This window comes from Mastacembelus armatus, chromosome 9 (genome assembly GCF_900324485.2).
Source record: "Mastacembelus armatus chromosome 9, fMasArm1.2, whole genome shotgun sequence".
Lineage (NCBI taxonomy): Eukaryota > Metazoa > Chordata > Actinopteri > Synbranchiformes > Mastacembelidae > Mastacembelus > Mastacembelus armatus.
The window spans coordinates 21,537,614-21,565,364 of NC_046641.1; the positions used below are offsets into that span (position 1 = coordinate 21,537,614).

The 27,751-nt window shown below is 40.5% G+C and overlaps 3 protein-coding genes across 5 annotated transcripts in view; 1 reads left to right on the forward strand and 2 right to left on the reverse strand.

Moving 5' to 3' along the window:
* Positions 1–1,131: 1,131 nt before the first annotated feature.
* Positions 1,132–5,112, forward strand: ykt6 (YKT6 v-SNARE homolog (S. cerevisiae)). The gene is made up of 8 exons (XM_026322081.2): positions 1,132–1,315; positions 1,599–1,768; positions 1,946–2,028; positions 2,256–2,356; positions 2,468–2,572; positions 2,847–2,912; positions 3,035–3,136; positions 3,241–5,112. The coding sequence occupies exons 2-8, from the start codon at positions 1,665–1,667 to the stop codon at positions 3,274–3,276; spliced, it is 597 nt and encodes a 198-aa protein (XP_026177866.1). The 5' UTR covers positions 1,132–1,315; positions 1,599–1,664; the 3' UTR covers positions 3,277–5,112.
* Positions 5,113–9,128: 4,016 nt separating this feature from the next.
* osmr (oncostatin M receptor) lies at positions 9,129–15,237 on the reverse strand. Its single transcript, XM_026321361.1, has 13 exons — positions 15,224–15,237; positions 14,426–15,123; positions 14,165–14,298; positions 13,938–14,082; positions 13,389–13,486; positions 13,054–13,267; positions 12,679–12,864; positions 12,475–12,576; positions 11,829–11,996; positions 11,480–11,632; positions 11,232–11,313; positions 11,063–11,147; positions 9,129–10,373 (listed from the first exon to the last, which is right to left on the reverse strand). Exons 2-13 carry the CDS (start codon positions 14,484–14,486, stop codon positions 10,014–10,016), a joined length of 1,788 nt encoding a protein of 595 aa, XP_026177146.1. The 5' UTR covers positions 14,487–15,123; positions 15,224–15,237; the 3' UTR covers positions 9,129–10,013.
* Positions 15,238–16,282: 1,045 nt separating this feature from the next.
* LOC113138701 (rho guanine nucleotide exchange factor 28-like) overlaps positions 16,283–27,751 on the reverse strand; it is a 30,771-nt gene continuing 19,302 nt past the window's right edge. For all 3 annotated transcript variants that reach the window (XM_026321360.1, XM_026321358.1, XM_026321359.1), the window contains 24 exons: positions 27,174–27,297; positions 26,303–26,447; positions 25,988–26,043; positions 25,285–25,342; positions 24,603–24,735; positions 23,798–23,928; positions 23,555–23,695; positions 23,167–23,417; positions 22,966–23,091; positions 22,757–22,874; positions 22,072–22,326; positions 21,911–21,987; positions 21,653–21,831; positions 21,415–21,512; positions 21,133–21,324; positions 20,262–20,393; positions 19,963–20,096; positions 19,827–19,874; positions 19,385–19,483; positions 19,067–19,216; positions 18,423–18,674; positions 17,944–18,313; positions 16,513–17,775; positions 16,283–16,421 (listed from right to left, as the gene is read on the reverse strand). In XM_026321360.1, coding sequence (XP_026177145.1) covers positions 17,585–17,775; positions 17,944–18,313; positions 18,423–18,674; positions 19,067–19,216; positions 19,385–19,483; positions 19,827–19,874; positions 19,963–20,096; positions 20,262–20,393; positions 21,133–21,324; positions 21,415–21,512; positions 21,653–21,831; positions 21,911–21,987; positions 22,072–22,326; positions 22,757–22,874; positions 22,966–23,091; positions 23,167–23,417; positions 23,555–23,695; positions 23,798–23,928; positions 24,603–24,735; positions 25,285–25,342; positions 25,988–26,043; positions 26,303–26,447; positions 27,174–27,297 — 3,460 coding nt within the window. In that variant the 3' untranslated portion in view covers positions 16,283–16,421; positions 16,513–17,584. The remainder of the gene's footprint in view (positions 16,422–16,512; positions 17,776–17,943; positions 18,314–18,422; positions 18,675–19,066; positions 19,217–19,384; positions 19,484–19,826; positions 19,875–19,962; positions 20,097–20,261; positions 20,394–21,132; positions 21,325–21,414; positions 21,513–21,652; positions 21,832–21,910; positions 21,988–22,071; positions 22,327–22,756; positions 22,875–22,965; positions 23,092–23,166; positions 23,418–23,554; positions 23,696–23,797; positions 23,929–24,602; positions 24,736–25,284; positions 25,343–25,987; positions 26,044–26,302; positions 26,448–27,173; positions 27,298–27,751) is intronic.

Here is a 27,751-nt window from a genome sequence, read left to right on the forward strand (position 1 = left end):
TATGGATAATCTTCCAGATATTTTAGGGGAAAAAGAGGATACTTCTGCTTTGCACTCATTATACGAAACAATTTAAAGATGCTGCATGAAAAAAAAATACAAATTCATCTTAATTGTTGCAGATATGCTGCGTAAAAATCTCTAAGTTTGTCATTCTTGTAGTTATCAGGTCCTGTTAATATGCCCATTGGTGCACTGAATGTGCCGTCAGCTCCAGCAGTAACATAGAGAAGAAAAACAATGAATTTCCCATCCAAACGTTCATTCCAGTATAAATCACCAGTTTGAAATGGAGCGTTTTAAAGTAAAAAAAATAAGAAAAAACAAGCAAACAACCTCGCTGAACTTCTTATGACATTGTTACTTCAGTATCTTAACAAAACAAACACTAGATCCAGGAAAGAAAAAATAATTTCTTCCCCTTGGTGCAGTTGAACTGTCAACAGATGTGCACAAGGCTTAGTGGTCTCCATGCCGAAATGATTTCAGTATGTTGCCTTGGAAATGAATTACAGGCACACTTCCACCATGGAAAACACTTACCTCTGAGTTAAGTGGCCAGGAGGAAATTGTTAAATGGAGCAAGATTACCAAGGAAGACATCAATTGAGGATGGCATGTTTTTGTAGACAAAACAGCTGAGAGACTGCCAGACCCACTAAACTGTTTAACACTTTTATATCATAATAATAATCGGCTTTATTGGCCAGGTTTGTGCACACAAACAAGGAATTTGACTTGACATATGGTTACAGCTGTATTGTTTGGCTTTGTGCAACACTATAAATTCATAGAAAGAACACATCAGTACATAAATAACTCTGGTCTGACATTTATGTATTATTGTGCTAAAATAGTCAATAAAATGGGAAAAGACAATACACAGAAGTCTGGCTTTCAGAGAAAATGTACCTTGAAACTCAGGCTGCAGCCAACAGTTTATTTCTGCTATTATTTTATAATGAGTTAGTATTATTTGTTTCAGAATTATATTATATTAAGTGGTGGTGAAAGATCTCCCTATGATCCGTCTACCTTTAAACAGTTTTTAGTAAGTACAGTAAATACTTTGCTTCTTCCGTAGGAACTGCAGAACTGTAGGGCCGTGTTTGTTTCCACCGGAGTCAATATCCTGTTGGACAGTTTGGGTCGTGACGTGTTAACTGGTCGCTAAATTGTCTTTTGAAAACTATTACGTAGCATTAACGACACTGATTAAGTCGCTGTGTGTTATTAAGACTTTCGGTTTATGAGGAACAGCGAGTTAATTGGGTTGTTTTGACGGAAATCAAGCCGTTTGCCGCGGAGAATTCTGGTAAGTTAGTTAGTTAGTGAGGCCTCCCGAAGACCAGGTAACGTTAGCTGTTGTGGCTAGCAGTGTGTTGGACTTGGTTTCATAAATGTAGAAAAGTTTAAAGCCTTTTTAAAATTATAATCAAAGTGTGGTACGTTCACACCTCTCGCTGTCTGTTTAACAAATTCTGTAGAGGCATGACGAACAGTAGCCGGTTAGCTGTAGCTCTTAGCTAGCTCTTCTTTCCTTTAGCGGGGTCTGCGGGATAATGCCGGTCTGTAATTCTGCTTCTGTCGTCTTTCAGATCGGATCACCAGGTGTGTGATCGTTTCCGCTGTGACCGAGTGACCAGAACTGATCCGGTGTCAGCATGAAGCTCTACAGCCTCAGCGTCCTCTACAAAGGAGCGACCAAAGCCAACCTCCTCAAAGCGGCCTACGACCTGTCCTCCTTCAGCTTCTTTCAGCGCTCCAGGTGCCTCAGTCTGATCGTCTGACCGACCAAAATACTTAAACCGTAGCTGGATCTTTCGGATCTGCAGCAAATGTGATGTTAAACCTTTTGCCAAACACAGGGCCAGGTGTAGCAAACAAGCTGTCCGATTATTTCTATGTATTTTTGTAAATGACATTATTGTTTTGCTTTGTTTAGTGTTCAGGAGTTCATGACCTTCACCAGTGCCTTGATTGTTGAACGAACGAGTCAAGGAACCCGTGCCTCTGTAAAGGAACAAGGTAAAGATCAGCAGGTTCAGTCTTGTTAAAACAGTAATATCAATTTTAGGGAAGTGACTTTTAACCAGTTTGACTCAGTCTGAGCATGGAGAATTTTGCTGACTTTTATTTGAAAATCTAAGGTGAACGAAGTCCACCATGGCTCTGGGTTTGCCTGAGTGGGAAATTCCATTTTTACTTACTTTTGTTTAGCTCATATCTTATATAACTGTTTCTCTTTCTTTCAGAGTACCTGTGCCACGTGTATGTGAGAAATGATAACCTGGGTGCTGTGGTCATCGCAGATACTGAATACCCACAGAGAGTCTGTTTCACATTGCTGGACAAAGTGGGTACAAAAATCTGTAAATAGAGGCACATAATTAGTCCATTTAACTGGCAACTTGGGCACTGAGATTGCCTGCTTTTTTTTTGTTTTTGTTTTTTTTTTTTGTTTTAGGTGTTAGAGGAATTCTCCAGACAAGTGGACAGCATAGACTGGCCTTCTGGTAATCCTGAAACCATAAACTACAAATCCCTGGATATTCACCTTTCTAAATACCAGGTCAGAAAGCCCTGGTATCTGGTATCTGATGACTGTGATTATTTATGTAGAACAGCAGCAGATTCAAATGACTGCCTTTGTGTTTGCCAAATTTTTATGCACTTATTACATCATTTGACACTGTTGAATAAATAGTATTAAGATTTGTGCTTGAATAAATGTAAATATGGAGGATTTTGACCAATCAAAGAGCTTGTTAATGAAATGCTGCCAAATGATTAGCATGCAATAGCAGTACACAGACAGTTTGTTCTTCTGTTTGTTTTTTTCCCAGAACCCCAGGGAAGCAGATGCAATGACTAAAGTACAGGCAGAACTCGATGAGACGAAGATCATTTTGGTAAACTGGTCTCCATAAGCTGAGACTTATGGAGATGCACTGAATTATTAACCACAGGCTGAAATGTTGAGTCAAATGTTTACACTACACTACACCATGTCCTAAATATTGTGTTTTTGTAGCACAACACCATGGAAAGCCTGTTGGAGAGAGGAGAGAAACTGGACGATCTTGTGGCAAAGTCAGAGCACCTGGGAAACCAGTCCAAAGCCTTCTACAAGACTGTAAGTTTTGATGACTCATCTTATTATTATGGACTGGAAAGCTGTTGACCAGTCACTGTTCAGATGTCTGACTATGCGCATGCATGTTCATGTTAACCCCACAGGCACGGAAACAAAACTCCTGCTGTGAAATCATGTGATATCATTGCCATGTCCTGGTGGACTTGCCTCTCTCTGCCTTTCTGCTTTTCCTACAACTCCCATCATGCACCAACCACCAGCTCTCAACACAAAGGACAGAGCAGACCCTGTCCAACCTGGGATTGGGTGCCAGGATGAGAGCCAGAAAGGGTGGATACTGGTGGCCACTCCAATGTGACCTGTCTGGATTCTGACTGATGGGGGCTGAAGGACTGATGGGGCTTGGTCAGGGGAAGATGTAACGTTTGAAATGTTTTTAACCTTACAAAGGGTAAACAGTGCGGTGTTTCAGTACCAGCTGAGGACATATTAGTGTGACATTGTGTATCAGTGATTTGTTGTCTTCAAACCATTTAATGCTCTTCAGACTGAACCTGATTTTATTAATTTGACCTCAGCTCCTACACTTTTTGAACAATTATTAACCACAGCTGTGCTTCTGCTTCAAGGCAATTCTGACAATCTCACAGTCTTATCTCGTGAATTCACACGTTTTTTTCCTGCAGGCATAACATTTAATGCCCAGTAGGTGGTTACATTTATTTGCATTGCTGTTCATATGAGCCTCAGTATTGAGGTCAGTGTACAAACTCTAATGTGATGCAGGACAGTAAGTGACTGCTTTGCCATGTGATATCAGAATTTTACAGTGATTTTTTTTTTTTTTTTTTTTTTTTTTTGGTTTTGTTTTGTTTTAATTTTAAATCATTGTTGCTGTAATAGATTGAGTGACATGACCTCTTAATTTTTTTCAGTTTCATAGTGATGAAAGGAAATCTTAGACATTCCCACTTTGGATGATAGTGTCAGAGTGACGATGTTTCTTAAAGCTGATGAGACGTGGCAGATTAGATGTAAAATCTAGAAAGGTGTTTCTCCATAGATGCAGCCTTATTGCTGCGTAACCTCCCCTGTGTAGTTTGAATCATTGTGTTATCTGTGTACCATAGCCATGCTTTTCACTCTGCTAGGCAACACTCAAGCAAACAGAGTTTCCAAGCTCTCTCAGACTTCTGAAGTGCAGGGCTGGTCTGCACCTCAAACCTGGAATCACTGCCACTTTTTCACCATGTGTTGAGACTGCGGTGATTCTAGGGACCCTCTGGTGCCCTTGCACTCTCAGGCCTCTTGTTGTGTGCTAGTCAGCTCCCTCCCAGAACTGGTGTAAAGTTCGAACAGTCGTGTCAATTGATATTATAAATTGAGTGGTTTCACATCCCACACTTTTTTGAAGACACTCTGCAGCTTTTTTTCTTGTTAGTGTGGGCGCTGTTGGTATTTAGCCCTGACTCTAGAAATGTCTTATTTTATAGGAACAACTGATCAGTCTAGGACGGAGATGCCTTTGGTTGCATTTTTAGATGTTAATCTGCTCTCTTTCTGCAGTGTGTATGATTTGCTGATGTGTAACATCTGCAGGCTGCATTGGTGTTGAGTGCCTACCTGTGTGTGTCTGATGTGCATTATGTCTTTCTGCTTTTACAATGTAAACTTTTGTGCAATATTTCTGCTGACTGTTGTGTGTTTCTCTATAGGGAGAATACATGGACATATTTATCTTAAAGGACTTTAAATTGACCTTTTGTGAATGCTATTCATGAGACTAATTCCCATACGAAGCTTGCCCTGGGTGGTATAATATGTTTAATATTCTTTTTCATAATTTCCAATTAGGTATTGAATTGAAGCTCTGTCAGATCTGTGAAGGAGCTACAGTATTTGTGGGTCACATCTTATTGACCAGTGTATTAAACAGCATTAAAGGTTTCCACCTGGACAGATCTGCAAATTTAACCTGATTAAACAATAAAGAGTTTTTTTTCTGTCTGTATTAACATTTAGTTTTTGAAACACTGATTGTTTGCTTTGATAAACAGAAAAAAAGGTTTCTGGTATGCCATATTTTGTTGTTTCACGCACCGGAGTGAGTGGCTGTGAGCTGTCACGAGACATCCTGTGAAACTTGTTCAGGGCGAGTCTGCTGACTACAGTGTTAAATCAGCTGGGGGCCACTTGGCATCCATGCAAGACCCTAGTGGAGTGTAGGCTACTTACCTGTGCAAACTTAGAAAGTTAAGGTCTTGAGCAAGGACAAACATAATTTAGTCAACTGGCGTTTAGTTACATGTATCCTTTAAGCACCTCAGGTTCTTGTTAAGTGTAAAGTACAAGCTCCAAAAGAAGTACCTGAACGCAGCAGCGGACACGCGTCTTGGCGCACAGCTGAGGTGTGAAGGAAAACGGCATGAAGTGAAGAGGTTTGACCGCACAACGTCAAAAATGTGGACGGAGGCGAAAAACAAGAGCGATTCTGTCAGTGGAAACAGCTCGAAGGTGAGAAGCTAAAACAGATTTTCTTAAGAGCAGCAATGTGAGTGTCACTTTAACACGGCTGACAAACCGAAGCTTATCAAACCGCGTATGTAGTTTGTCGTTATGGTTTTAACGTGGACTTGTAGTTTTTATCACTGTCAGCTGCAGGAACAAGGTTTTTCAAGACGCAGGTGTTTTGGGAACATGTGGACCATGTATTCTGAGTTGTCTTGATAATTTTCTCTCCTCCTGTCATGTTTCAGATGTTGCACTTCCTGCAACAGGATTTCCACATTTAAGTAGTTTCTTGTTGATCTACCTTGTTTTCCTTCTCTATTTCTCCCTCTTTCCCTGTTCTGAACCAGTGTAATTGTATGAAGTGGCCGATTTTAAGCTGCACAGTTGTTCCCAGGGCTGGAGTGCTGTGTCCTGTCCTGTCGGTGCCCACATGCTCTCCTATGCCTGTTCACACAAGATTGTTTTGCTGCATTTTCAGATGGTTGACCCAGATGTTACACGGCAGCTTTCACAAGCTGTTCTGCAGAAAAATGGTGAGGTCTATTATTTTCATGAGCTGTAGTCAGAAGCTCACAGGGGAGGAGGTCTAGGCAGGAGGTCTAGACAGCTGATCCTGATTCAAATGCATATGTAGAATATTGTCATTTCTAGTTGGTGTCTTGTGCTTCTTATTTCTACTAAATAGTTTCTAGTAAAAAGCTGAGCCACTGTCACAGTGCAATGTAAAATCTAAACGTGGATAAGGTCAGTACCACACACACAGAAGGCCTTAGCTTTGATATGCCAAAATCAGATTACAATACCAAACATGACTAATCCACCTCAGGTGAATTCCATTTAGTAGTATGTGTCAACCAATCCCAATTTCAGAGACTGCTTATGCTAAACAGTACTAAATAAGCTTATCACACAATAAAGTTTCTGTTTGAAAAGTTTCCTGCTGCAGGTGTTGTCAGTGTGGGGATCTTAAGAGGAGCATAATGGGGAGGAAAACTGTGGCTGTGTTGCATTAGAGTAGACAGAACTCAAATCTGACCACATAGTTAAATCAACAGCACATCTATCATACACCCAGTCTTTTGTCTTAGCATTGTTTGCAGGTATTTGTTTTCTTCCTCTTTAAGGTTCAACTGCAGCTGATGCTTGTCCCACCTGCAAAGAGACCTCTTTGACCAGGACCAGTGGAATCATCCCTGGTGAGCACCATTTGATGTCTTTGCAGACTCAATGGGACCCTTAAAAAAAGATGTACCACCTTAAGTCAACAGCTAACAAAGACCTTGTACCAGAGAACCTTTGCACTGCAGTGACCTTGTATCCCTAATGTTTCCATTTTGGGACTCATCCCATTTTGGGACATTTAAGTTTGAAAAACTTGAAATCTTAAAAGATTCATGTAGCACAATTTCAGAAAAATGTGACCTAAATAGCTGTTGCACATAGAGACATAAGATAAGAGGTTCAACTATTTACAGTTCTGTTTGACATACACCTCATTGCTGGTCAGGATCAGACACTGTATGTAATTGTAGTGTTTCAAGGATAAGTATCTGTTCTACTAAAGCCAGACATGAATTTTTGGTTGAGCAGTGAAATTCCTCAGATGTGAGTAATGGTCAGGAATGATCAGCGATATTGTGATTGCAGGATATTATTCTGCAGAGCTCTGACAGGTGACATTTACAAATGCAACCTTTGACAGAAAGGGGACATTTCTAAAGCACTGAAAAGGCACAATTGTTTCTTGCAGAGTGGGGAATTCACTTGATATATGATGATGCAGTGAATATAGATTGGAAACTCAGGAGCACATATATGCATATGAGCATTACAGATCAGCAAAGTTTTTCTTTAGAGTAGTGGAACTGGTTCATTCAGCTCAATAGGAATAAACAGCCTTCAAGCTAATCATTTCTATAGTACTCCCTGCAGAAGAAACAACATAGTGTGAATCATGCTTAGTAGGACATGTGCATATGTTTATTTGTGTTTTGATGTGCAAATAAATATGTATGTTTTGTGTTTTAGGTGCAATAGCAGCCACCGTGTTCATTGCCTTTTTACTTGCTCTCTATGCCGTCCTTTGGAAGTGCATGGTGTCACCACCCCAACGGTAAGACAACAGCAAACACTGGCCCTAACTTGACTTTGCTGGAGCTTCATTTTGAATTTGTTGACACAGCACTCTTTGCAAACTGCTATTTTTTCCAACTGCCTTCCAGTGTCACATGTCTGAACTTTGTATCCCAGCTCATCAAATGCCTCACCTCAGACAGATGAGCACTTCTCCCACTTCAGATGAAACCATGCCACTGTTTTATCATTTGCAGTCATCTCGTTTGTGTTTCCCTTTCAGAAAGAACAGTAAGGTGAGGGTAAGGGTACGACAGAAGAATTAATCGTGAACACAGGCTTACCAGCAGGTTATTCTGGATCTTAAGATCAGACTGAGCCCCTAGTTGGAGCAAAGCAACATAGTGACACTGTGCCACTAAAGAAGATCCTGGAAAAAGACCCAAGCAATAGATCCAATCCAAAAAAGAACTGCCAAATTTACTATCTGCTGCTGGCAGAAGACTTCTTGATAATGTGATAATGTAATACAATTATTTTGTTCTGTGAACTCTGCACTACTAAGGGACTTCAGTGAACAACAAACTACATGTACGTGTGATGATGGAGAGCTTTGTGATATATGTACCATATATATATATAGTGTGTGCTTGCACCAAAGGGACAGTTTTAAACATTCTCAATTTTGGTAGAAGATTTCTTTGTAAACTTTAAAATTTTTTAAAGTAGATGCATCAGGATTTTTACCTTCCATTAGCAGCCCTCTTTACTTAAAGGTTTGTGAGGGAAATGTCTTAAAACTGTCAGGGTGATCAGAACAATCACCTTAAACCCAGCATTTACTATGGAAATTTAGAAATTAAAGATTTGTTTTGTATTCATCCTCTTATATTCCACATGGTTTATTGACTTTACTCAGGATGTTGAAACTACTGTATGACCTTTGACTCTATAATAAACTGACATTTTTTACATTCACTGCATGTGAATAGAAATGTGTGAATCCCTGATTCTATATGGTAAACAGAAGGATATCTTAGACTGCTATATGATACATGTATGTGGTCATGGACATATGGACATACACCTGACATACACAATGGACACACAATTTCCTTTGGCTATGAATAAAGTTTATCTTATCTTAAATTATTGACGACTAAATAGACACGGCCATGTATTTGTACAATATGTTATTTGGTACATGCTAAAACGTAGCTGAGTGTGTCAGCGTGACCAGATCACGACACGTGTTTGAGAACCAGTTCTGCAACTTACGCAAAACCACAGAGTGGAGCTTCCTAAAATAAGTCGAGAATGTGTGAACCTGGGAGGAGTGTTGGGTGAGAATCGATATTCATTTGCACCAGCCATATCATCCGAACAGTGAAATAAGAATTACTGGTTAAAAAATAAACACTGGACATATTTGCATTACATCTGAACATTACTGTAAACTTATGTTATTAAATAAAAGAAAACTAGAAGTAAACAGTCAAAATCAGATCAGTTAATTTTACACTATAAAGCAAGAAATGAATACAAACAAGATAAAAACAAATGATTCAATTACATAATCAGTTAAAACAAATGTCTGGCTGTGAATTCCATATTCACTGGAATAAAGAATCATAAACAGAACAAAATGTTCTGAGATTTCTGCTGTGGGTGAGTGACATGATCTGACAAGCAGAGGGAGCTAAAGTTTTCATATTACAGTAAAACTGATAGCACAGGAATAACAAGTGAATTGAATTTAATTCAAAGTTTACAAAGGAATCCTGACCACATACCTTTCCCTCTTACTGTCTTTGATTAATGGAATTACAGTAACATGACTGAATCGTCCATCATCCATCAGTATATGGAATAGTAGTATAAATCTATTTACCATAGTATATAGACACCATCTCCTTCTACTCGATAATTTAGTCAAATAAATTTTTGATTTTTAAAAGCACATTTTTAAGTTCAGAAAAGACAAAGCACATATTGCTGTCTTCTTCCTCATTTTGATATGTTTAGCTGCTTTGTCAGCAGGACCGGTTACATCCTGGAGATAACATCTCTAGTTCCTTTCTATTTAAGCTAAATCTTTACAGTTCCTCATAGCAGCTTAATGCACTTTTACAGTAAAGCAGATTTGGACTCCAACTCTTCAAGCTGCATTTTTCCAATCAAATTGCATGGACTTATAGTACGTTAAAACGTGGCATACATACAAAGTCTTAGCATAGCCACATTTGAAAGCCACAGTGCCTCTTTTTACAGTAATTAGACTCCTGAAATGGAGACATGAAATTTATGACATAGAAGTTTTGGGTTTTTAACCTTATAGTTGTAAAGTATCACTGGAGATATAATCACATATAATACTACATGATTCCTGCAGACAATCAGATGGTTCAAAGCTTGATTTGATTTCACTGAATGTTACTTGTGGCTCAGACACATCCCCTGCCATGGGGTCAAAGTAACTCCTATTCGCGATGCATTTTATTTGCTGAAGGGCTGGTGTGGTGCAGAGCAGCACAGCAGACTGTGGCCGGTAATCTGCTTGGAGCGGCGCGCAGGATAGTGCCATGGATGAAGCTTGATTGATTGCTTCATTCAGGGGAGGGTGGGTATCTAGGATCTCAATGTCACAGCTGATGCAGTCCTCCACCTTATGATGCAGCACTCTCTCATCAGTCTGTGCACACACACACAGATGGTATTATATGAATTTAAATTTGCATCAAATAATTAAGCATGAGTTAAAGAGGGTTACATCTATTGCCCTAAGATGCACAAAATGTTGTATACAGATAAATTGGTCCAGAAGTGGATCACATTTGCTATATAGTTTGCTATCAAAGTTATTTCCAGGGTCCAACTTTTTCATTTTACTTTCAGTCTGATAAAAGTTTGAAATTATTTCTGCTTTTTTTTTAAAATCAGTAGAGGATTATGGACATGAGTGAGAATTTTCTTCCTGTTGTTTGTGTGTCATAAAGTTTTACAGTGGAAGTAAAGAGAACAATCTAAAATTAAGCTCCACGTTGACAAATACTACCCTTTAATAGTTTTACAACCAATTTAGTAACAACAAATTAGATAATTATACTAATTATTTTGAAGTTGATTGATGAGTTGGTCTCTGATGGTCTATTTAAATTCATCTGAAAAAACACTAACTTTAATTACAGTATGTATTTTTGCTTATATACTATCTCCACGTGACAAGTAACCTAAAAACAATGAATTGTCAAATGTGAGGACTGTGAGGTATCCTGTTGAAATAGTCCTAAAACATTTCAAATATACATGTATTATGTACTAAATGGCTCTTACATGTAGAACACAATAGTTGTTCCTACTGCTTCAGTGGTTTGTCCATACCTTGTTTAGGAAAGTGTGTAATTCAGACGTTTTGATGTTCATTCCAGCAGGATACACAAATATCTCCTTCAGACCATTCTTCAGCCTGGAAGAGAAACAGAACAAAAAGGTTGAAGATTGGAAGAGAGGTGAAGTGTTTAAGTGAAGATATAAAGGCTGAGTTACTCACAGTTTCCTCTGAGGCCACAGGAGAATGATGCAGCCAAGCAGCAACAAGATAGGAGCCAGTATCTTTGCCAAGTGAACAGAGTCTACCAGAGGAAACAGAAGAAGAACAGGCTCTACAATCAAATAAGACATTCAAGTCTGTGTACTGGAATTTGAGAACTTTTTATTCAAGAGTCTAAGAGAGAAAACTAATTGAATCAGTTAATGATGTTGAATTTCCATAATTGTGCTGGATGTTACTGGGCTCACAGTTGGTTCTGGTTCTGATGGTGATACTGGCTGGCTGTCCAGGCCCCTTACTGGTGAGAGCACTCACAAAGAGAGCATACTCATGGCTCGGCTGCAGACCCTCTATGGTCACAGTCTTCCTGCGAGGGTCTTCCACCGACACATTGAACATATCTAAATGTACAAAGGATCATGGTGTTGAGCAGCATCATAACTCAAGTGTTTATCTGAGATTGATTTTAATGACTAACTTTAAACGTGTTTTTAGATACGTTATTTCATCTTTCACAACAGTTGTTTGCATATTTCTCTCCTAAACATTGGAAGAGATCAGGAGTTATTAAAACTGCCCGCTTTCCTCTGTACCCACTTGCAGCTTGGCCTGGCAGTATTTCAGATCCTACTTCCTGCACGGTAACCAAGTACCCAGTGATGAACGCTGAATGAGCTGGATTATCCTCATTGTAATGCCACTCCAGTGTCACCGATGAGGAAGTACTCTGAGCAGGTCCAACTAGACTTGGGGACTGTACAGATTCTGAGAAGAAAAAGGTGGTTTTTAGACAGGAAGACAGATACAATCAACTAAAAAGATATGAACCCTTGAGAATGTTCTATCTGATTCAATTTACTGACGTCAGAATCTACAGAAAAAGTTTTAATCTGACAGAAAGTGTTCTATTCACATATCTTCACATCAAAAAGAATAGAATTTGGGTATCTGACAAACAGGAAAGATGCTGTCTTGTGTGTAGATGACATCTGAATGATATTAGAGCTTCTGATGAAAACATCCTGTGTCAAAACCTTAGCTGCCACATCTTGTTAAAAGTTTTATTTTTAACCATGTTCTCCTGTACTATGTCCCGCCATCCTGTCTGCTCAGACACCAGTTCTGAGACATAATATAAGCCACCCTACCACCCTAACTGGCTTCATGAAGATATATGGCTTTGACACACACACACACACACACACACACACACACACACACACACGTCATTACTAACACTCACTGAGCTCTTGTGAATATCCAGTCTGTATCTCCAGTAGTCTGTGTCCATTTTCTGTGCATTCAGAGATATTAAACTCATACCTACAACCTGCTTTGAAATGTCCTGCAAAATAAAAGTTGTATGACAATAAATGATTAATAGGAAAGACTTAAAACAATGCACTTAATGTGACCACAAGAGGAAAAGAGCCAAACAGTAACTCACTCCCATGTAGAAATAAAGTGTTGACTCCCTTTGATGTCTTCATCCATTGCAGAGTAAAAGGCACTGCAGGTCCCAGAATGCACCACTCTACTGTATAGCCACAGGTGGCAGTGACCTGCTCAGCCCAGGACAGATTGAAACCACCAGATGCGCTGCTGGTCAATCGTCTCACTACTGGGAGGTTCTCTGGACACAAACACAATTTAAACCACTTCATGTGTAATTGTGCCACATTTTGGATAAGAACAAAAAACATCTGGCTCCAACCTCTGAATCTTTCAGCAATAAGACTTTACATAAGAAGCTTTTTTAAAGTTCTTTACAGTCCAGCTGAATAATTCTCAGATGACTGCACATGTCCTCATAAAACCTCACCTCTGTCATCCATCTTTGGGACTGTGATGTGATCAGAGATGGTGAGGCCACTGTGAAGAACAGCCTGGACAGTGAAGTTATACTGCCCCTGACCAATAGAGACCTCTGCCTGGGTCTGGCCACTGTCCTTCCACTCGGTCCTGCTTACACCTTCCTGTGACCACTGAACTGTGTAGCCCTGGGTGATTACTGTGGTTGCTGAACCAGGAACTTGCTGAAATGAAAATTGGAAAAAAGATTGTGCGATGGTAACATATATTGCCTTAATTAAACCAAAACAATCTGTGTGTGTGTGCTATGACATATAAAGATACAAGACAAGATTCAGGTCTCACCAGAGTCCACAACAAAGTAACGTTACGACTGTGTGGGTCGGACAGCTGCTTAATTGTCCTCCATAAGTTCAAGATCGCTGACGGATCTTTACTCAGACCTGTAAAGCACATGAAGATTATCATTCACTACCATCCAGTACCAGTTTACTTGTTTGTACTGTGAAGGTGTAGTCTGGGCTTGAACCACCTCTGTGATGTGTAGGACTTGTACTGTTTTCTCAGCTGTTTCTGGTCTGAGTTAAACTAAGGTAAAAAAGCAAAGGGAGGAGGAAAACTAAATAAAAAAAACAGAGTAAAACAAACTTTGTTAGTGGTCGTGTTGGCTAAGTTGGATGTTATGCAACCACATGTCCAAGGTTCATAAATGTTGAAGGTCAGTTTATTGCCTGACTTAATCTTGGCATGAAACAAAGTTAAAATTTTGGTTTTAACTTTGTATGAGTGTGGTGTGTTCTCAAACTTCAGTGAACTTTGATTTGGAAGGGGCTTGACCACAACCTGGAGACACCACACTGTGCTATCCTGATAATACATCATTTTTGTGCTCACGAGTTGTGAAGGACACAGGCTGTGTCCATTTTCCCCACAGTCTGCGATTGACAGAGCAGCGAACTCGAGTAGAGTAGCGAGTGTTGGGGAGCAGATGTTCCAGTCTGACTTTGCAGCAACCATCCAGACTCTTGCAGATAAGCTCCTACAAATACACAAATGAAGTAAAATGAAGTCAAATAAAAGCTGAAATGTCAAATTTCCCATTCTGCAGTAACTAAACTCACTTCAATGGTCGTGTGTGGCTCTGTAGCGACCTGACAGAGCAGGGTCAGTTGAGTCAAGTTCCCCTGTACAATCCAGGACACAGTGGTGTTTGTCACCCCGGGGATCACTCGGTCCACTTCCACAATAGGAGACACTAACATCAAAACACACATGAAATCCACACATTTGTTAAAAGTATTTGTGCAATGAACATTCAAATAAGATGTCACTACAATGTCTAGATATACTGAGAGCATTTAAACAGGCTATGTTTCTATTACCTCTGTCAGAGATGTTGAAGCTGTAGCTCTCTGTCTCCTCTCCCAGCTTGTTCTTCACCATAACACTGATGTTGTATTCTTCCAGCTGTGGGATGGCTGGGAAAGTACAAGATGGTGGCTCACATTTGACAGGAACCTGGTCTGAGTTGCTTTGTTTTCAGCAACAAAGATGGGAATAAGAAGAGACTCATGAGACGTCCAACAGAACTGTCTGTTTGGAATTTAATAACTTAAGGATGTTGTTGTTTGGTGATATATCAGTTGTTTGATTTGGCTATAGTGGGATTTCACAATCATTTTTCTCACGTAACCCTGTTTAGCTTAGTGTTATAAAGCTGTCATGTAAATATGAGTATGAGTACAGAATACTTCACTAGACTCTTTGAAGATCATGATAGTACTCTAGCGCCAAGTGTTGCTCAACTATAGATGGCAAGTGGAGCCCCAGACACTAATCACTGCACATAACCATTTTTTGGTCATGTTACAAGAACACTTTACCTATTTTTTAAAAAATATCTGTCAAACTACAAAGAGATCCTGAATGTTTGGTAATGTATGTGCTTACGCTATCTGAAGAGTGTGTGTTTGCAAGGTGAGATCATGTGAATGTCGTTTTCTGCCTGGATCCCAGGTGCACGTGATGGTTTTCATGTCTGAGGTCGCACAGCTGAGGTTTCTGGGTTTGTGAGGAGGGACTGCAGCATGCAGAAACACAGCACACAAATGTAAAAAAATAAAATCTTTGGAAAAAATAAACATCAAGAATAAACAAAAACAACAATAACAGAAACTCACAACTGATGTAGTTCCAGCAATGAGTGCCCTCGCCTGTTGTACCACTGCAACTGACTACCCGAGCATTAATGATTGCTTTTGGGATTGTCAAGTTGCTGACAGCAATAGCTTTGATTCTGGTCCCAATGCTGATAAGAGGGTATTTGATGCTACTGAAGTTCATACTGGTGATATTGACTCCTGCTGGGGGAACACAGCAGAACATAGCACTGGTACCCTCTCTCAGCACTCTCTGGAATGGAAAGATCCTGGCCGTATCATTTGCCACGACTCCTATGGGTCACAGATCAGTGTTACAGTACATACTGATTGAGGAGTGGCTGGCTTTGCCTACAGTATATGTATAATTACTACTAGCCAAGTGAAGTATGCAGTAAAAATACAACACTAAAAAATGCCTCAAAGAACTGTCAACAATAAAATGGTACCCATCCAAATGGGCATACATGTAATAGGGGTTCATTGCCAAAGTCATTTACAATGACTGCAACACTCACAATGCAGTAGATGAGAAACACTGATATATTATGACTAATAGAGAAAAAGAAAAAAGCCCAGGGGGCCTCACTAATGCTGAGAAACCAGCAACACTTGCTTATTTGATGTTATGATCTTATCAGTAAAACACTACACACAAGAAACAGCACTGCCTTCTGCGTATGTGGTTCAGTCTTACTTGGGCACTGACAATTAAAGCTCAGATTGTCATCAATCTCACCGTAGTTATTTTTCCATTCGCTCCAGGGACTCACGACAGACTGATTGTAGATATGGCGAATCCTGACGGAGTGATCAACACACTCCAGGGGCAGATCAGAAGTCCATGTCCATGTGTATTCATCTGACTCTGCAGACAGTGCACTGACATTTTCCTAGATTAATCAAGACAGGGAAAATAGTACATGTACAATTTGACAGGAGTTTCCGATTACAGATAACATCACCATAGTAAAGTAGAACAATCAGTACCACAAAATCATTGGTAAGAAACTATAGAGCCTTTAAATAGCACAAATTCCAGGCAAGAGAACTTTCATACTCACACTATAAATAATGATGTGGTTTTCAGTGCGGCTGATCTGGATCTCATTAATGTCACCCACTAAGCTGCTGTGGTTTACTATCCAGCTCACCAAGAGGCTTTGCTTGTCACTTACAGCCTGCAAATGACTGATGCTTGGTTTTGGCAGCTGCCAAACTGGCGCACAGTGCGACACAGTGTTTATAAAGTTAAACATTTGAAGTGTTTTAAAATGAGAGATGACAGAATTTTATTGAATCAAACTCACCAGTGTCCAAGCAGCATCCAGTGTGATCCTCAGAAAATACCAGAAAGAACCCAAGCAGGGTAACCAAGGACATTCTGAAACCTAACAACAAACTGATCGAACTGAGAAGCTGGTCCCTCACTGTGCACACTGACTGAGAGCTCATGAGTGAGGGTTTGATGACTGCCTGCCTACAATTACCGTAAGAGCATTGCGTAATAACGTAACACCGAAACTCAGGAGAGGCGTGTAAATGTTAACTGCTTGCCACAATAGTTTTATATACAACACAATATTATGGCAGATCACACTTCTGATTACAGAGATTACAAGAGAACAAATATTTAACAAAATATTATTATGACAGTGCATGAAGCAATTTACACACAATAAATTATCAGAAAAGATGAACAGAAAACATACTGCTATTCTTTACAGAAATCAATTACAGTGTCAGCAAGATTTTTGGCACAAAAGCGAGAAAATGACAGAAATATAGGTTTCTCTTTCAACATAATGTGCATAGGTAGCCTTTTCATAAAAATATACATAGATTTAATATTTATACACTAACGTCTATATTTATACGTCTTTTAGATGCTCACAATCCCTTATAAATATTATTAAAATTCACACGGAGAAATAATAGTACTCTATACACAGTTTGGGAAGGGCTTCTCAAATATTTCCATTTTCTTTTAAGTGCTCATGGGAAAATAATGTAATAATAATAATATTAACATGTCCGTCCTATCTGCATTAGGTCCCATCAAGTGCAATAGATACTAAAAGTTATGGTAGAAGTAAAAACATGGGGACCACAAGTACAAAAGCAATTTACAAAGAGCTTTTTTGCAAAAAGGCACAATGGCTTGCAACGGTGGCAGGAACAGAGTCACTACATATTTCCTTGTAAATATTTACGTTTTCCATTTGTTCCCTCATTTCATTATTCAGCTCTTAGAAAATTAAATTATACCCATCACATTTAGATGGATGCAAAGGCACAAATACACAAACAAATAACTAACGTATATAATGGTCAGTCAGGCAACCTTCATTGTTCCTTTCCCTCTATTGATTCTCATGATTCTCAGAGATAAACAATGTTCTCCTCACATCCTTCCTCTCCATTCTGTCCTTCAAGAGACAGGTAAGCCTGCGGGGGAATGAGGGGCATAAGAGAGGGAGAGGAGGAGTGATGGTCCTCATAATGTCCATGACCTTTGTCCTCTGACATCCAGGGACCCAGGGATTGTGTGTTCAGTGGCAGGCTGCAATCTGCTAAAACAGGAACAACAGGAACTCAACAGAAAAGTCATGTTTTAGAGGACTGGACAAAGACATAAGACAAAAAGCTCACAGTAATGTAATAACTTAAAAAAAAATAATCACACCATGGTTTCTTGCAATCTTGTATGATTTTCATATATTCAGTAACAGTGGTCTTACTGTTGTTGGTCCTCTGTGGCGGTGCAGTGACCCTGCTACTGAATGGGTGGACAGCATCATCCAGAGGCCGAGGGAAGCTGTGGTTGTTACTGTAGCTTGGGTACGTCAGACTGTCAGGACGCTGTTTGCCATGTGCCTGGCTCAGCAGGGTGTTGAGGCTGTTGTAGAGGCTGGCGGTGAGGCCAAGGTTAGTGGTATAGCAGGAGCTATGCACGGGGCCGTCATGGTTCTTTCTCGGTGCAGTAAGCAGACGTTGGTGCTGATTGTTGTTGTCAGGCTGGTGGAGGTGAAGGGGCGTGAGTAAGGCTGCCTCGTTCTTGTACACTGAACAATTACCATCCAGGCTGCTTGAGCGGCTGTGGTTGGACACCTGAGACATTGAAACAACACCAAAAAAAGCACCAATCATTTGCTTAGCAATGTTGGCGTCCCGTCTTTCTCTTCATTACTGCGCCCTCACTTTGCTGTAGATCTCTTACCACGTATCCATCCAGTGGTATTGTAACAGGCAGGCTGCTCTGGCGACTGTGTCTCCAGCTCTGAAGCAGCCTCTGCTGAGCTTCAATCTTCTCCTTCTCCCTCTCCACACTTCTCTGGCCCTCCTTCAGTCTGTCCAGATTTTGTTGATACTCCAGCAGCTGGACCTCCAGCTCCTCACGCTCACAACGCAGCCGCTCAGCCTCCAGGAGACACTGTTGCTCTCGTTGCTCCAGGACACTCTCCTGCTCAGTCTGTGAACACACAAGGCACATGCCATGGGACTGGGGACTTGGGACTTTAGGATGTGCTAATTAGGTTTTACATTTGCTTGTTTAAGTATTTATCCATTATCCATTCAATATTACGGCTATCTAAAATATCCTGTTTCGGTGTTAAATAAAATCATTCAAATGCTTATTTTAAAATCTACCATTTCACACTGATATTAAAAACAGCACATGAAAACTATAGCTGTGATGGACAGCAATGCATTTCAACCATATCTCCTTATGTGTGAAAAGTTCAATCTGAATAAAAACTGGTTTTGCTGATATTTATGTTGCTGAAATGTAGTTATTAGAGACAGAGAGGACAGACAGGTTGAGACAGGTTATTTAAGTCTGGACAGCAGCATGAGGATCACCTGTTGTTTGTCTCTGGTCAGACACTCTTTGTCCCAGCGCTGCTGCTCCTGTTTCAGCTTCACGTGGAGTTTCTGCACCTGGTCCACCTCCTCTTTCTTCCTCTCTACGCCCTCTTTCTTCTTATCAATACTCCTCGGCTTCTCTGGTTCCTGGATAACAACAGAAGCAGGCTGAATCTTTCCTAGCATCCCTCCATTCTCTATACTACTCAGTCCACTTCCACGTGCTGTAGGTTGGAATCAATCCCAGCTGACAAACGACCAATGCACAGTTATGGATGGGCCTTTTTGTAGTATATTTTTAAAGATTTATTTTACCAGGCTGTTTGGGAGGAAGGGGAAGTTTCGCAGCTGGGCTCTCTCCTGGAGAAGGAGTTTCTGGACTTCATAGCAGCTGTCCTGGAGGGTTACTGCAGCCTGCAAACACAAGGAGAAGAAAACTCTTAACACACAGATTACTTCCTGTACAGTACCACAGGCATTATCATATTAATTGTTGGAATTTAAAAGCATCCAATTTATTCAATACATTTATACATACATTTTATTCAATACATCTTCTCAAAACTGTTTAGATTTAGATTTGTGTTAAAAAAAAGTAGATTTAAACTATTTTACAGTAAATTTTGTTTCATAAAATGCCAAATACTATAGTTACTATGCATATACACACATTGTGCCTAGAATTTCCTGTTAAATGTGATATTAACTTATTCAGTTAGCCACAGACACTGAGGTTTTTACTGAGACCTTTTCTCACCTGCAGACTATAGAGAAGCTGAGTCAGGCTCTGGACACTCTCCGTCACCTGTGAAACAATGTGTTATTACTGGGGAACAGTAATGATTACTTATCCATTAATAAACATTTCTCAGGTGGAACCACAGCGGTTGAACCTTTAATAGTGTCGCTCTGGTGTCTCCTCTTCTCTGCTCGAGCGAAGAGCTGCACAACACACTGTCCAACCCTGTCAACTCGCTGTCTGACCCGACAGAGGTAGAGCTCATACTGAGTGTGCTCAGATAATCCGCTAAAGACAAAATAAAGGAGAAAACATATGGTATATATACTGGCAGTCAGCACATATTACACGGTGTAGTTTGGTCATATCAATAAAGATCAAGAAGCATGTGGGCTTCAATGTCAACTAAAGGACAAAGTCAGAATTACAGTATATACTGTATCAGTGACTCACGTTCAGACGGAGACTCCTGGATGCTGCTGCCGTGGCTGTTGTATCTGAAGCACTCCGGTCCTTGTACAGGAGAGCTGTGACTCTGTAGAGAAACGCCATCACAAGCCTGGAGGATGGTGATCAGATTCTCCGCTGCAGAAGAATCAAATATATGTCAAAACAAGTGTTTTCCAAATGCCAACAATGGCAATATATAGTGTACCATCACTGTTGTTTCAATTTAATGCTCCTTCCTATGCAGACAAAGGCAGACCTTTTCAGATTAATATTTGCATAGTAATTTTACTGAAGTTTATAAGTGCAGTACACAATTCTAATTAAAACAAATGTTCAAAATCTATTTATTTCAATGACTTCTACACTCCCCCTACAGGAGTTTTATCTCCTCCTGACTGATTAGAGCTCATGATGAAACTGGGCTGAGCTTTGCAAAGTATTATGTGACACAATCAAACTCAATACACAGATATGAATAATGTGACTTTGCCATAGCAGCAAAGGCTTAATAAATCTAACAAATTATTAAGTGCATCATTTACTTTAAGTGTCCTAAGAACCCATACACAGTTAATATTCATACACAATAACAGAAAACATGTAAATGTTGCACATAGCAAGACAGTCCTGAAAAGAGATCTATGTGTGTGGGTGTCCCATGTAAAAACATACACCCCCATTCAAAACATTTGTATTAAAAAGTCATTAAGGAGATGCAGTTGAAATTGGCGACTTAAGGTCTGCCAGAATGGCGCATTTGTGTTTATTTTTTATGTAGGGCAGTCACTAGTCATAATAGCTAGCCATGCTTTGTGAAAACATATTCTCAAACTGATATACACAGCATGAATGCAACATCATGCAGCTTTCTCACCCTCTCTGAGTGCAGCTGTGAGCAGAGAGGAAGCCTGGCGGGGAGTGTCACTGTCTGGGTCTGCCTGTACCAGCAGATGGCGATGTGGTACGGGTTCTGGTGAGCGGAGGGTTAATTTTGTAAGCTCAGCATACAACTGTAACTTCTCCTCCAGATTGTTGCAGATACGCTGGTCCTGACTCAATAGAGTCTCTGCACAAAACACACAGTAAAATTAGGACTTTCTGTTGTTTATAGTTTTTGATGATGACGGATTAACAGATGAAAAAAATATTTTCTTGCCTTGGAACTTGGTGATTTTCTGAACTCTCAATTCTGTAGCTCTCCTGGTCTCCTCAGTCTCAGAACTTTGGTCCTCCTCCTCCTCTTCCTCAGGACACCTGCCAGGTAGACCAGTAGGTTAGACATTGAGTAACACACACGCACACACACACACACACACATTAACAAGGCATACAGGTGCACACAGATTATACAGCAAGTAGGACTTCACTTCACACACACATATGCAGACACACACCTCTCTACAGCTTGTCGTATGTGTCTCATCCACCCATTCCTCTCCTCTTTGGTGGTGGTATGAACTTCATACATCTCTGGTCCCACTGAGGAAGCAGAAATAAGGAACATCCCTCTCTCCTCATTGGCTACTTCTCTAACAATAAGCTTTTGCAGTGGGATAACTGGAGGCTTCTGGTCCTGAAGGAGTGGATAAAACCCAGTTGAAGATGGGATTAAGGATGGAGAGAAATGGATAGAGATGATGTTAAAGGCTTACCACAGCAGCAAATATGAAGCGCTGGTCTTTCTCTTGTAGGAACACCAGAACATCTGTGAGAAGAAGAGCTAAAGTATCTGAAAACAGAGAAGTACAAATACATGTTATTTGGTTGTTTCAAAACTCAGGAAGTCTAGTGGCACAGATGACCTCGTGCACACCTTTCAGACGTCCTGTGGCAGTCTTCCAGTAGACCAGCCCTTTGTGCTGCAAATCCCGGTGTTTGCTGTCCAGGTCCTGTTTGCGAAACACCTTGCCATTCTTTAGCTTGGCAAAGCTCTTGTTCTCCAGCCGAGAGAGCACTTCCTGTAGTTCTTGACACCTCTCATACTTATTCACAGTCAAGTCCACTGCGGTGATGACATTGCGGATCTGTGCCAGGGCACCTGACAAGTCTGAGTGCTCCTGGCTTCCCTCTGTAGGAAGAGAGGTTGATTAAAAACGGTACATTATGAAATTATGCTGCACTCAAAGTAAAAATAAGGCTCCTTACACACCATATTGTGTACCATGCAAAGTTACAGAAAGAAGAGTTTAACACGTCTGCACTGCTTACGTAGCAGCTTGACACACAACGGCTTTCATGAATGATTTCACTAATTGACGTCTAGAAAAAAAAGAAAAAATGTATAATATTCTCAAAACATTGTGGTTAGTATAGCATAATTATAATTACAACCTCTTTTTTTGTAGTAATACAGTAGTATGTGGAACCGTATTACCCTTCATGTAATAATCACCATCAAGGCCATGTTGCAACATTGTGCATCACATAAAGAATCTGCATCAAGCTTAACTGTTGCATGGATTTGCAGTTTTATTTAGGACACAGTGGAGGTGACTTACCCTGAGTGTACTTTAATATCCTCTCCAGTAGCACTGGGTACTTAGTGATGCGCTGAGTGACCAGTAGGATAAATTCTGGCACCTCTCTCCGTCTGACCAGAGAGTTATTGCTCTGTTGCTGTGAGCATAAAGGAAGAAAGTCAAATGAAAACATAAACCGTAAAAGCCCAGTTTTAAAAAGCGGAGGAGCTCTAGGAGCAGGAACTTACTCTGACAAAGTTTTGGAGTTTTTTGTTCTGCTGCTGCAGCTCTTTGAAGACATTGACAGCTTCGGTGTGGTGACTGCAGAACTCTCCATACACCTGCTTCATCTTCTCTGCATTTTCATCTGAGAACTAAAAGTCAGACCGTCACATATAGACACACATACATCTGTATGTATATGTGTGCATGAATCCATCTTCACCGACCTGCTGAAGCAGTATATCTCCAATCTGATGGATGAGGTAATTCCGAGGGTTGTCAGGTTGGGTTGCTGCCTGTCGGCGTTCCTGCAGCGCTCCAAACAGGTTCCTGTGGAAGAGGAGGAGCGGGTCCAAGCAGGGGAAGATCCGTGCCACACAGTCCAAGTCTAGCTGCAGCTCCTCCAGCATGCCTCTTCTAAACACCTCCGACATGACCGTCAGGGTTTGGATGTGGTGCAGCTCTGTCTGCATCAGCTCTGCAGGGGGCAGTTGGGTACAAAGATTTCTGACAGGCTGAAAATAGCCCACACTAGATAACATGACTTTTTCCAGTTAACTATAAGCACTATAATCAGAATTTTAATAGATGATTAGCCAGAACAAATTGTTTCACCATAAATAACATCCTGTCGTTTAATGGTGCGTCTGTCATGATGCCTGCAAAACTCTGGACTGACCACCAGACTCCATGACTCTGCTTCAAGTCCCAGCAGGGCAGCTGACAAGTCACTTAGTAGAGGGGGATCAACAGCATCTGTGATAACACAGTGAATAGACAATATCTTCATTTTGAACCATGGTTGCCTCTTAATGTGATATGTGTGAAATTTAAATCCTGTATGTCTCTCTTCTTTACCCTGTGCTGTGATTGGTGGATCAGTGGATGGGGGAGTCGCTGGGACTGGTGTTCCCTCCTCAGACAATGAGCTGCTAGTGCAAGCTGTCACACTGTATTCTCCATCCACCCCTAATGCATCACTCAGCTGTCTGTGGGAAAACAAAGCAGGCCAGAAGTGCATCTGAAACTTTTTAACAAAGACAAACAACACAGCTTCCTTTTGGGTGCACAAATGTGAACTAAGGTTTTATTTATTTCAGCACCGTGAAATGGATAGCAGTTTTTGTAGTCACAGCTGAAGTCGCACTTGGCTGTTATGTGTTGTAAAGTTTGGTGTTTTCAGTGTCTTTATAAGGCGACTTGGGCAAGAAGCAGGGTACAGTCTGGACAGGTCACCAGTCTATCAGGGGACTGACATATAGAGACAGACAACCAGTCGTACGCACATTCACAGCTACAGGCATCAACCACCCTCACCTAGATGTTTTTGGACTGTGGGAGGAAGTCAGATTAGTGAAAAACCACACAGACATGGAGAAAACATGCAAACTCCACACAGCGAGACCCTGGGTCGAACGAGGTTCAAACCCAGAATCTATGTGCTGTGTGGTCACAGTGCTAACCACTGCACCCCCCACCACCAACATCCCAACTATTGAATGTTACAATTATAGGACATATATTGAAAAATAAAATAAAACAAATAACACAATAATAACAAAACACATAAATTAAGAAAAACATAAAACATGAAGTTGAGTTAAATTGTGGTTGTTAAAGCTTTGATGTGTGTGGCTCCCACAACACTGCCATCATACTGTACCTGTTTTCTACGGTGATGGAAAGGCATCTGGACAGAGGGGTGACTGGTTCTCTTTTCTCTCTGGCCAGCATTGGAAGTGAAGAGGAGGATGAAGAAGAGAAAACAGACGCTGGAAAGCTGTCTTTCATAGAGTCTAAAGGGATTAGGAGGAGCAGTAAGGAGGATACATTACACCTTGGAGCCATTCCCATTCTACAAATAAATACTTAAAAACTCTGTTTAGTATTCAGATGTTTTGTTTATATCTACACAGTTATTGGATGCAATAGTAACTGGATTATAAAGCTGTGCAGAGGTCTTTATTTGTTTTCTTTCACTCTTTAACTGGGCATGCAGCCTGCAGCTGTGACACTATACTGTAGTAACTGATGCTGATTGTTCACAATACAAAATAAAATGATCCCATTAGTGAGACAGAAACATTCAACCTTGGTATTCATGCACAAACATACACACAGACACAATCCAGTCCAGATCCCCCACTGAGACAGATTAAAATTTAACTTTTTACTACGGAAGGAATAACAGGGTAGAGGGAAGGGGTGGAGGGGAGGAGTAATGGTTTACTTAGTCTACTACAGGAGAAACAAGGGAGGACAGGTGAAAAGTAAAAGAATCAAAGATCAAGGGAGGACACTAGAGGAGAAAGGAGAGAGGGGACATGTTGTAATTCCTGACTCACTCTGTGGGAGAGACGAGGCTTTGCTTTTCATCAGCAATGCATTCCTCTCCTGCGGCTTCTGGGGAAGGACATAATCATATTAACATCAATTGCTGTAAATCATAGCGTTTGTCCTTTAAACATCAAGTTGTTTTGATTGTACCACAATAACGTCAGTCAGTACAAGCATCAGTTTATGCCTAGGCAAAAATATTAACCCCCCACCCCTCATATACTCTTGTTATATATTTGTTTTTTGATGTTTTACACATTCCACGAGTTCCTTTGTCACCAAGTGTTGGAATTTACTCTTCCTGCTGTATCCACATCCTCTCAGCCTGCCCCTACATCAGTAACTGATTTATTTCTTTGTTTGGCATTTTGCCTGTATCAGGCAGCACAGCAGAGTGTGACAGAAAACACAGTGAGAGACCTGCAACAAAAACTGGATTTGAACTGGAGATGTCACAAACACCAAGTCAGTAACCTCTAACCCAAGAATTATGCCTGATTTGACCTGACTTTTAATTCCCAGTATAAGCTAAGCTCTAAGACTTTCCATAATATAGCATCTTTTAGTTATAGTCTTTTTTTTTTAAACTAATTTGTAGTCTCCAAACTCCAGGTAAGATAACCAACATGATTATGAGTTTTTTCCTCAGACTTGACTTGAAATATCATTATGGTTTTGAGATTAAATGAGGTGCATGATGTCGCTGGTTACCTTTCCACAGGTTGCAACAGACTCCCGACAGTTTTTATGGATGTTCAGGAAACAGTCTGCAGACACAGGCAGATTACATTCCAGTTAATTTCATCAGCTTATTGATAATAAACAAAATAACCACATCTCTGGATTCAGCTTCCAGATGGCTGTCAAACCGCTCCGCTCCTCACGACTGATTCTGACTTTGTGGGAGGAAGAAAACTGATTTTATGTCTACTACTAAACAAAACATCAAGGCAGCACAAGTGAAGAGAAACATTTCAGCCATCACAGGACATAAAACAACAACAGTGCTGACAGCATAATACTTACTGGAGCACTGTAACAGTTCCTTCCCAGAAACAGACTTATCGCAGGCCACACAAAGAGCAGGACCAGATGGGGAGACAGGAACAAACTGGTGTCCATTAGCGGCTCCTGTCTTCTCCTTTCCCTCCTTCGCCTCTTTCCCCTTGACCTGAAATGCAAGTACGCCTGTTAAATTTACCCATTTATCTGAGTTTAGTGCAATTAATGCCACAATGTGTAAACCAGATTAGAAACAACAGACCTCTGAGGAGCAGGCAGAAAGAGACATATTTACAGTTATGTAGCAGAAGCCTATGGTGGAGTTAGCTGATGATAAGAAGACTGAGTGAGCTGTTTTGTTTTCTTTGTTGAGGTCTGCGCTTTATCCTTAAAGGGCATTTGGGGGGGGATTCCTCTGTGTATATGTTTGACAGTGAAGTGTTTATTTTATAATCAAACTTTACAGGGAAGTCTACGAGTGCATGTTTGTTTTTTGACTGTCCATGTGCCTCGTGTGTCTGTAGTTACATGGAAATATGCTCTTGAACACATGCACATGTGTTTATAAGATTAAAGCGTATACTATGGAATGTGTTTTGGTTCCTCATGCTGTGTGGTGGGGTCTAGGCATTATGTAAGAGGATATTTTCACTGTGTCCCGTTGCTAAGACCTGAGGAGAGGGAATTTTCTCCTTCACCAAATAAAGGCACCATGCACAGACAATGGCTCTCCAGTACAGGAATTCAGACCTAGCTTGTAACAGAGACCTGTAACCTTTTACTGCAGGCCTTTTAGCTCTGACTTTTTAAATAAAGTTCAAGTATAGAAAATTTTCAATTATCTTTTAACATATGTAGGAGAAATCGTAGCTAGCCGGAAACACAGTGGCCTCACCTTGCTCTTGTTGCGAGTGCTGGACATCCTGCTCTTCAGGAAGCTGAAGGTCCGGCTGACTTTGTACTTCTCTGACTCAACCTTAGATGGGATTATGTATTTATCCCACTCCTCATCCTCTATCCTGTTTCAGTGTGAACATGTCAGTCAATAGTCACCATAACTCATTTTGGCCTGTGGAAGACTGCAGCATTCAGGTCCAACATGCACACTTTACAAAACAAATCCAAATTTTAGTACTTCTGATATACTTCAATAATCAGACTGGTGTCATGCTGGAATGAAAGAATGTCAAGACAGCCTTACAGGACCCCTGGTGTACAGTTTATTATTCTTAACAACATGCTTGGCATGCTAGGAACTTACTCAGGACTCTACTGGAGGCTATTTATAGTATGACCTTTGTAAGTTGCAATTAATAATGTGTCAACTATCTACAGCTAATTATGCTAGTTGCATTCTAAGGGAAAGGTAAAAATGACAGAACCTAAAGAAAGAAGACAAATACATGCAACATCACATCAAACCTATACTATAATATGACATTAAAAATGTTAATATAATTTACTTCCAAATAT

Coding starts and splice junctions, on each gene's coding strand:
- ykt6 (XM_026322081.2), top strand. CDS start 1,665: ATGAAGCTCTACAGCCTCAGCGTCCTCTACAAAGGAGCGACCAAAGCC. Junction 2,357..2,467: donor GTTTCACATTGCTGGACAAA/GTGGGTACAAAA, acceptor TTTTTGTTTTAG/GTGTTAGAGGAATTCTCCAG. Junction 2,913..3,034: donor ATGAGACGAAGATCATTTTG/GTAAACTGGTCT, acceptor GTGTTTTTGTAG/CACAACACCATGGAAAGCCT.
- osmr (XM_026321361.1), bottom strand. CDS start 14,486: ATGGTGAAGAACAAGCTGGGAGAGGAGACAGAGAGCTACAGCTTCAAC. Junction 12,865..13,053: donor CCCAAAGATGGATGACAGAG/GTGAGGTTTTAT, acceptor GTTTGTGTCCAG/AGAACCTCCCAGTAGTGAGA. Junction 11,633..11,828: donor ACTGCCAGGCCAAGCTGCAA/GTGGGTACAGAG, acceptor TTGTACATTTAG/ATATGTTCAATGTGTCGGTG.